The sequence below is a fragment of the Argiope bruennichi genome, chromosome 4 (assembly GCF_947563725.1).
Source record: "Argiope bruennichi chromosome 4, qqArgBrue1.1, whole genome shotgun sequence".
In the NCBI taxonomy this organism is placed as follows: domain Eukaryota; kingdom Metazoa; phylum Arthropoda; class Arachnida; order Araneae; family Araneidae; genus Argiope; species Argiope bruennichi.
Window position 1 is genome coordinate 61874146 of NC_079154.1, and position 10848 is coordinate 61884993.

Here is a 10848-nt window from a genome sequence, read left to right on the forward strand (position 1 = left end):
TGTTCAAAAAAATATTTATCACTCGCAGATCAAACGTTTTTAATTTTTTACGTAATAGGCAAGTTCGTTTCTCAGAATGCTCATTCATTTAAAGTTCGTTACAACAATTTTTTTTATAAATTTACAAAGTCTGAAATTCTATGCTTATCAGGGACCTGTGCAATGATTTAACTTCCATGTCTGAAACGTAATATTGAAATCGTATTTCGGATCAAGTAATGAGAATATAAGCTAATTAATGAATTAAATGAAAAAAATTCCTTTGAACAATTTTAAATCATCCAAATAATATTTAAGTAACAATAAAAAGGAAACGGCCATACATATCTATATATGTCTCTAGAAAATTTCTAATCAATGTCACTTTTCCTCCTTAGTGCTTGCAATGTTTGTACGAAAAAAAATCGCATGACTAATAAATTCAAATCCATGAGTAAATTGATCTTTGTACACAACAATAAATTATTTAATAATTCATAGTAGTATGTCTTTGCATTATAAAGGCAAGTGTAATTATTTCTAGATAGAAAAATGGGAATCAGCTATGATTTATGAATTCAATAATCATAACCGATTACTATGTGAAGGTTAATGAGGAGTCTTTATGCAATAATCTATTATCTAAAATCCAACATTAACTTTGGGATAATGCTGTATTAGAAATTATTTTCGCTATTTGAGATTGCATCGTTATATCAGTATGTTACAGAGTTTTCTAAGCTTTATATAAATAAGTACAATTCAAAATTTAAAGGGAAAGATTGCTTTTAACTTAAAACTACATGCTCAAATTATTCAATCTAAAAGAAAAAAAAATCTAATGGTTATACAGAAATATTTCATTTATATGGACGATACATAAAATAGTATTAATAAATGTTGTCATTGAATTACTAAATATTGTAATTATTTTAATAGCATTAATTGTTGTTACTAAAGCATTCCTTTAAAAATAAAAATAAAACATCCTTAGGATTTTTTCAGTAAATAACTGTTTAATTTCCTATTTTAAATTATCATTCTGTTCATCAAAAGGTTTTCTTCATATTCCTTAAACTCTTGGTAAATTCCATAGATTTTTAATTTTGTTCTAAAGTTAAAATAAGTATTCCGTATGTGAAAAGAGCTCCTATAATAGATAACAGAAGACTCATTTTTAAGTCAACCATTCCTCCAGCTGACAAAAAAAAAATAACTTCCTTCTTTTCTAGTCTGAAGAGAAAGGAAATATACTTTGTTTTCTTTACGAAGTTTATTTGATGTTTTTCAATTAAAAGACCAGCTGTTTTCTTTATTTGCTGAATACCTTCAGGAATCTTAGAAATATAGACTACAAGAGAGAAAATAGCAACACTACATACAGAAACAACCATAACAAAATTTACAACCAACAATGCAAAGTCTTGCACTTTCAAACAAAAGTCCAAAATAAAGAACAGGTTAAGTGAACAACTCAAAAGAACTGCAAAAAGTGGCGTTGATAACATTTGTTTCAAAAGGCAAATATTTTCTTCAAGGATATCATAACGCTTTAGTAAGTCGAAGCCATTTTGGGTTAATGCATCAATATCCATGTTTTTTAAAATAGCATTGAACTCAAAAATACAACAACCACAATGTCTTATTAACAGACAACATGACAAAACTGTGATGCACAAAAACTCAAAGAAAACATTATAGTGCATATATTCACCAATAAATATAGAAAGCATTTGGTACTTTTTATCTTTGAGTGTATATCCAAATGACCAGTAACTAAATTCTTTGTAATTTAAAAGATATGTTTGAAGGGCTGCAAATAGCAAGGGAAGAGTTCTCAAAATAAGCAAGAAAATTTTAATAAAACTTTTATTAATTTTAGCAGAATGAAAAATGGACGGTTTTGTGTGAAATCTTAACGAGTTCAAAAGAAGTCTTTGATTTTTATATTCTTTCAAACCTGAATACCGTAATACAATACAGGCAGTAATATTAAGAATATATATCAATGATGATTTCACATTTGTTTCATATATAGAATACATTAGGAGAGCAAATATTAAATAAATTGTGAAGAATGGAAACGAAATAGAGAAGTAATAATAATAGCAATTAAAACTTTTGTGACTGATTCGTTGATTCCCATCATTGATAAGAGAAAAAATAATCCATAAAGGATTGTACATTGTTTCTTCTGAAACTTGTTAAATATTTTTTCTTCATTGTTAACATGATCTTACTTGCAGAGCATCAGATGACTGATATAGAAAAAGCATACAAGTGGATTTTGAGAACTATTTCTGCAGTAATTTTAGTACATGTGTATGGAAACTTCAACAGATTGAACGCGCTGTCATATGTCAGTTGTTGCTCATTTTCATTATTTTGAAAATTTAAGTGAAACTTGCTTATTCGAATATTCATCAGCCTTTGTTAGATCACGGGTAAAATTTTTCATTTATATTTTAAACCGTTTTGTTGGAGAACATCATGGCAAGCACAAATTAGAAAAGTATGAAATCCTCTTGCATTTTTTTGTTTCTACTTATTTCAGTTCACCAGTTTTCGAAATTTTAACATGTAAAGTATAATTTCTTGGAGTCAAATATAAAATTTAAACAGAGTGCTTTTATAACATGTTTTCGTCATCTAATGCCTTTTGCGTGCATTACAGTATTTGGATTAAATAGTAAAATCCAAAGATAGTAATTTTTTAATTTCTTTATGAAAGCTTTTCTTGGTATTCCTCATCGATCTTCATTTTTACAGGATATAAAGAACGTTTCCCCAAACATGCATAATAGTTTATCAGATTGAAAATGTCTGTTATTTTCAATTGTGAATCATGAATCTGAAGACTTAATTTCTTTTATCCAAATAGATTTTTAAGATAAATTTGTAAAGTTGGGTACATCAGTGAAATTGAATATATTAAATTCTGAAAGAATTTTTTAAATATTTTATTGAGAAATACAAATAAGTACTCCTTTTAAAGCTATTAATCGATAAATATCTATTTTAAAATTGCTTGAAGGCAAGGAAATGTGAGCAATTGATGTATAATCTGGAATAATTCTTTTTTGTCATCATTTTTTATTTTTATAAGAATCGAAATTCAAAATCGATTTTTCTTTCAATTTTTAATAAACATGAGCATAAGAATTTTTTTATAATTATTAGTTCTGGAAGGCAATATGATAATTTGATAACTATAAAGCTGTTAATTTATAATGAAATTGTTAATTTGACTATACATGATTTCATGGCGGTGGTGCAATCTATGATTCAATTTTAGAAATATAAATATGCCATTATTTATTCGATATTATTTACTAATGTGATCAAAATGTATCAGAAATGCTTCATTTAAAATATATAAATCTTAGATATCGTCTGCGAATTTTATCAAACTTTTTTTAGGATTTCTATAAAAAGTTATTAAGAGTCAGGAATTTCATTCATATTATTGTCTAAAATTAAATTTGTTTTAATGTGTGAATTCTCACTCTATTGATTTTCTGAAATAAATAATGTTATTAAGCAAGCAATATACATTAAATTGTATCGTAAAGAAATTTCTGCTGCAAAAATATCTGAAATAATGAGAAAAAAAAACTTTCCAATTTTTCAATCAACACTTTTAAGTTCAAAGAGCAATTATCTATCAAAAACAGCCATATTTTATAGTTATAAAATGTTTGAAGATGGCAAAAAATATGCCTATCTGGTAGACTGATAAATTTGATCAATGATCGAGATTTCGATAAAAACTAGGTTAATATCAAAATACTGTATTAAAATGCCATTTCAGGAAAATTTAATTCCATTTAAAACGCTAAAGAATATGCTTAATCTCAGATATGGATTTAGGTGACATTTACAACAGAAATTTACATATTCGGTTTCAGCTGTAAAGTATGTGAACCCATAAAAATTACATCATTGTAAAATTTTATATACTGCTAACTGAAATTATTTTTCTATGAAACCAATATTATTTCCTGTACAAGAAACTACAGGCCATCGATATAAAGAAAGCAACTCATCAAGAATTGAAATTGTTTTAAAATATAGTTTACCCATAAAGCAGAAAAAAGATATTTTAAGCTAAAAATATTGTTTTTAGGTATGCCTTCCTCTTGAATAAAATGGTTTGATAGTTGTTTTATAATTTTGACTCTAACTTTCTAAACTATAAAAAAACCTTTGAAAAAATAGGAGCATATTACTTCATAGAATACAATTATGCAGATTGTGAAGAATGCCAGATCACCAAGTACTATCGCAAATATTCATATTACCAGAAAAAAACTATATATATCCTTTTATCTTTTTTATTATATATGGAATTAGATGTCTGATAGCCATGCACTTTTTTTTAATAAATATAAATCAGTTATACAGAAGGTGTTATTGGCATTCATCCCTTTAAATATAGGTCTAATTGCTATTATTATTTGGTTTCCTAAGCTTAAAGAAGATATATTTATGTAAATTTCTAAGTTGATAATTAATGAAGAATGAATCACTATTAGGAATCCTAAGACTTTTTTAATATCAGGAAACTCCAATTAGAAATATGAATAAAATTCAATTTTGAAGTAACGTAATTAAAAATATGCTAACCAACACGAAGAAAAGGGTCTATATTTATGTTAAAATGGCTTCAAATATAGATTATATAAAAATTATTAAATGAAAATTCTCCGTAGAAATTGCTGTTGGGAATTATTTTCCATGTAAGTTGTTATTACAATGCTTAAATTTTCCTTTTATTTTAAAACAGCTATAATGAAACCACGTTTAAAAATATATAAGGATTGAATTTTTGACTCAGAAAACTAAAATTATTTGTAAGAATATTTATAAATGTTGCCTTTATTTTCAGATTCAATATAATTTCGAAACTTATAGAATAAATTCAGCAAAGACCTGCAAAGACAAATATTTTCTGAAATGTATATAGGGTGATTTTTAATGCTTTTTGGATGCTGATTGCCAGAGAAATAATGCAAAGCTCCATTCCATATAATTTTTTTTTATCAAACACAATCTACTTCATACAATTTTTGCTAATTTAAAAAAATAATTTGCAATCATTACATAATTTTAAAAAAATCTATTTATATCAAATTCAGAATTAAGTACTAATTAACTAAGATTTTTGAATTTGCATGAAAACAAGAATGCATTACGCTCGTTTTTATATGTTAAGAAAAATTATTATTGTTTTTTTTTTTCATTAAAGTGGGAGAAATTTTATCTGGGTATATACAGATGATATATTCTCTCCATTTAAAAATAATAATAAATGAATTAAAAAATGAAATGTTGCAGAAGATGTTTATTTCTAATTTAATATAATACAATGACTAACAATGACCTAGAATCCATATCGAGCATATCCTAAACCACCAAGAAGTCCACTTCCAAGACCATAGCCTCCATATCCCCCAAGACCATAGCCTCCATATCCTCCGAGACCATAACCTCCATATCCTCCGAGACCATAACCTCCATATCCTCCAAGTCCATAGCCTCCATATCCTCCATAACCTCCGAGTCCATAGCCACCATATCCTGCATAACCTAATCCGGCTCCTCCAACTCCAGCATATCCAAGTACGGGAGCTCCAGCGTATCCTCCATGTCCATAGGGAGCATCAGAGATGATGTGTACAGCAGCTGGGTTCTGGTTGGCGGTTCCAGGTTCATTGGTCTTGACCTCAGCTCTGAAACCACCATGGTCAGCGACGTAGTTGACCTGTCGGTGGATTCCTCTATCGTCGGTGAATCCGTAGCTTCCCTTTACGTTCTTGCCATCACCAACTTCTTCACGGTGTTGCTCGCCATGCTTGTCCTTTACGCTGTAGCCAAACTTGAATGGTTGAGGATGATGAATTGGCTAAAGAAGAAATATGAAAAATTAAAATTAATTTGAAGAAGGAAGGAATAAAATTGTCCTTTTCAGGTGTCTTAATATAGACATTGTTCTAAGAATTATATGAATTTGGGAGCTTCGATTTATGTATTTTTCTTTTTATTTAATGTTATTATTCAGTTTTCTTGTCTAGCCTTTTAATATTCTTCATATGTAAAACATACTAAATAAATCTTTATGGAAACGATATTAAACTTTTACCGGTATACTTAATATCATGTGTACGGCTAAAGGATAAAGCGTGTCATTTCAAATTAAAATGCCCTAGTGCAGCATTCTATTTCTAATTTTGACAATTATTATTATTATTATTTTTTGTAATTCCAGAAAATCATAAATGAAAAAGAGTAAAATGCAGAAGTAATTCTTCATGTCCTAGCAGTTACACTTTTCCATAAGGAAGGCGTTAGTCTTTTAGGACAATTTCTAGCTCTGGAACTTGATACCACCAAAAATCCGCAATGCTTATACACTTGGTGGACATTAAATCTAATCAGAGATTTGAAGAGATTACAAAGATTTAAGTGCCACCTTTTCATTTCTTTATCATCCAACACGACTCAAACATATGTATTTAGAACCTGTGTAGCTTCCTTCTAATAACTAAGCAAAATATAACACTTGTCTTTAATGGGAATAACTTTCCCAATGAAAGGAAACTTGAAAGCATTTTTCTCTGACATTTACATATATCAGAATCAGTTTGACTTTTTTTTGCTTTGATGTAAATAAAATAATCTTGACATTTTCATTAATCCAAATTAAAATAGTGAAAACCACTTCTGTGAATAATTTGAAATATTTGGATCCATTCAACTCATTTCAAAAGGAAATTTTTTAATTTATTCTATTTGATCTGGATTTTAAAAAAACGAAAATGTCATGTTATATTTTCATAGAACTAGTTTTAATGCAAAAGAATTAAGATAGCCACTATATTTCAAAAACAACTTTCGACTAAAAATGTGTTAAGCTCTTATCTAAAAATCTATTCCTTTAAAAGAATAATAAAGATTAAACAATTGGAAACATTATTTCTAATAAAATCTTCGGGAAATTAGAATCGCTTTAATTAAATTAATTGAAAAATTATTTAACTATTTTTAAAATTATTGAATATTATTTAACTAATTTAAAATTATTGAAAATTATTTAACTAATTTTAAAATTATTGAAAATTATTTGACTAATTTTAAAATTATTGAAAATTATTTATGACAAAAAATTATTAGAAACATAAGATGGAAACATTTTTTATAGTTCTGATTTAAATTATTCTTGAAATTTTCTTTTTGTACTGAAATTCACTGTTGCCTGTTTCCACTGCAATTCACTCTTGAGTTGGCTGTGTTGATTTTAGCAAAAAAATAAATAAACAATTAATGTTTATTCTGTGTTGTGTCATATGCAGTGTGAGAGATAATTATTTAAAATATATAATTTTTTAATTTGGATGGCAAAATTAATTATTGTTACAAATTTTCTGGCATGGTTATAAATTTTGACATTGAGTTTGTTTGTTTAACGGCAGAAATACCTTCTTTGGATAAGATGAGGCACACATAAAATTAAGAAAATATTAAAACAATGACAAATAAATAATGTTAATATTTTTTTAAAAAATAAAATAGAATCAATGCAACATTTTAACGTTAAACTTACATTAAATTTTTTACAATAAACATCTGAAAGATATAAAAGTTATTTTTTCTTTAGATATTACAGGAAGATATCGATTAAAATGGATATTAAAGAGTGAAAAAGATATATTCTCGCAAATTAAATATTAAAAAAAATGTTCTAAGCTGAGGAATAATCTGCAAATACCATTAGAAAAAGATGAAGAAAAGTTCTTTTATTTCCAGCTCAATGTATTCAAACACTAAATTCCAAACCCATTTTTCTTGCAATGTGGCGTATTCATAAATTTTTATTTTTTTAATTCAATAACTCAAATTCTTTTTTCGATGCGTATCTGAAATTTTAAATAAGTTTTGCTTATAATATTGTCAAAGCGGGGAAATTATTCTATTTATTGTGATGATTTGTTGCAAAGTCATGCATCTTTTGAAATTTAAAGGAAGATTTAAATTTTTAAACAAAATTTAAAATTTATGGTTCGAAAAAAATTGGGATGTTGCAAAACTTTGAATTGAATCATCAATCGATGTTTAAAAAATTATTTATGGTGAATAATATAATGATAATTTGGTTTCCAGCTTGAGTGCTTGAAAACATATCACATCTATAGGAGGAAGACTCAGTTTTCTTCAATATTTAAGATATAAGTATTGACGTCATTAAGCGTTTTCTATGATTTTTAAAAATTTCTTACAAGAGTCATTTACAAATTCAAAAACGTTAATTAAAATCACAATCTTTTAAAAAAACTGAGAGAGAAACCATCGAATGTCGTCGGACGTCTTAATTATTGTCTGTTGATATGATTTAAAAGATAATTATTAGTATTCTACAATATTATTTTTTGAAACTTTTCTAGTGAGAATTCTAAAAAGTATTTCCTATAGTTGGAAAAATATGAGTATTTTTGTTCAAGATTTCTCAATATTATCGAAACAATTAATTTTAAATCAGAAATTTGAAACGAATTGAATCTCTATGTTAAACTTTTGAGAAAATGTGTTTGTGTGAAGAAGAAATAAGTCTAAAGTTTATTTAAAATAAAATTCATGATTTGATTACTGTTATTCAAGACCTTGCAATATTTATACAAGGGTTTAGTTTTAATTTAAAAAGATTTGGGTATCTAATGCTGAAATTTCTGAAGAAAATTTTTTCACTGTGAAGAAGAAATATGTCTTAAATAAATTTGAAAGGAAAATCAATACTTACTTCATGATAAAGACTGGCAAATGCAGTTACTGCCAAAGCAGATAAAATAAAGGCCTAAAGAGGAAGAAAGATTTTGATGTTAGAAACATGATTATAAATGCTAAATGTAAGAAAAAGTTACATATTAGAATCTTTATAGTGTAATCATAATCTCATAAGAAGTCAAGCTCGTAACAGTGATTTTTGGTCAATTTTTTATCATTATTTTTAATTAATATTGTAATCAGAAAGTTCTAAAATTTTCCAATTTCTTTTTTTTTTTGTTTCCATTTTGATATTTTATAATTAAAAGTAAATATTTCTTCCAAAATTCGAATTAAATACTTCTGAATAATTCAATTCAACTTTTTACAATTAGAATTCAATACTTACTTAATTCACATTTCAATAATTCACAATTAGAATTAATACATAATTCTTCTAATATTTCTGCGTAACTTATTTTGTAAATTAGTTTAAATTCCATTTATTGCTTACTGATCATCGTTTCTGTTTTTTTAGTCTTTTTTAATATAATGATTTTCGCTCTTATTTGTTTAAAGTAGATTGGTAATTTTATTTTAAACGTCTTAAAAAAAGTCGAATTTTTTTTTTTTGAAAAGCTGAAAAATACAAATGAAATTTATCGATTTATCTGTTTTAGAATTTATTTCTTTTATTGGCTATGGTGAAGAGAAATTTGAAATAAATATTTTTAAAGTATTAAGGCAAGCAACTTTCTTTAAAGTTATGGCTACGTAATTGTAATTTTTTTCGATTATGGTATTTTAAATAGTCTATATTGTCAGAAGAATTTATTCCTATGATGACAAAACAAAGAAAACAGGAAGAGTTAACTGAATATAACTGAATATATAAATATGTAACGATAATACGTTGAATAAAATAGTTATAATGGTAATATACTATAACCTATTTTATATAATGGTAATATCTTCTTATTTGAAACAATTTATTCATTTTTAAGAAGAAAAACAATATAAATTTTCTTAGAATTGCTGTTTTCAAATTTGTTTAAAATTTACGAATTTTGATTTTAAAAGAATTTTTGCAGGATTTTATATCAAAAGATAAATATATTACTGAAATTCAAAATATACGATGAAATTATTTGAGAGTAGTTTAATATTTCACTCTTCTATGGTTATAAGCATCAATTAATTACTTTGCAACATAAAATTGAAATTTATATATTAACAAATTTCCACAAGTTCAAAAACCAATCATGCTTTTAGTAAAAATATAAGATAGAAAAGGAAAAAATATGTATATTTATGCAATAGTTGCATTCAGTAAAGTTCATAATTCGTCACATCATTTTAGGAATTTTTACAAGATTTAAATAATTGATTCCAAAGGAAATGAACCAAAAGTGTGTTAAAATAATTATCCATGTGTCAAAATTTAATAATTGCCATATATGTTTAAAAATTAAACAAAAAAGTGAAAAGGCAGTTGAAGGATATATTTTATAGAATCAAATTTTTATGAACGGAACTTACTTGAGAGATCATGTTGGTGTTGATTTATCAGCTGAAGTATATCAAGTGATAACAAACCCGTGTGTTCCAGAGTATTTATACTCCCAAACTGAAATAGAAATCTTACTTTCAACTATATTGAGAAATAAAAAAATTTCCGCATGATTGAGTTGCCATTTAAAATTCCTGTGGGAGCTCGCGACCCGATTATAAAAAAGGAACATTCGTTATGTCGACATTTCGTTCTTTCGGTTGTAACAATTTCAATTAAATTGAGACATTTATTTTCTTTACAAGGTCAAGTGCATTGCTGAGAACTATGAGAATGAATTTATATGTAACCAAAATAAAAAAAAATGTTTTTGTTAGGAGGAAGAAAAAAAAAACAGTGGTTTGAAATTAATGAATCGTATGATTAACTCTAAGGTATGAATATGATCATCGAGACAAATTTCTAAAGGCTATTTCTATTCTGTTTTGTTTCAAATAATTATTGGAAAAATTCAAGACTGAATTTAACCTCACTCAGTTTAAAACTTTAATTATAGGATAACTTTACCTTCAATAGCAAAATTGTAAATTGAACAAAATTAA

At 26.1% G+C, this 10848-nt stretch overlaps 1 protein-coding gene across 1 annotated transcript; it reads right to left on the reverse strand.

The window, feature by feature from the left end:
* Positions 1-5362: 5362 nt before the first annotated feature.
* LOC129966300 (uncharacterized) lies at positions 5363-10337 on the reverse strand. Its single transcript, XM_056080719.1, has 3 exons — positions 10276-10337; positions 8774-8827; positions 5363-5884 (listed from the first exon to the last, which is right to left on the reverse strand). Exons 1-3 carry the CDS (start codon positions 10285-10287, stop codon positions 5363-5365), a joined length of 588 nt encoding a protein of 195 aa, XP_055936694.1. The 5' UTR covers positions 10288-10337.
* Between the last annotated feature and the right edge of the window lie 511 nt (positions 10338-10848).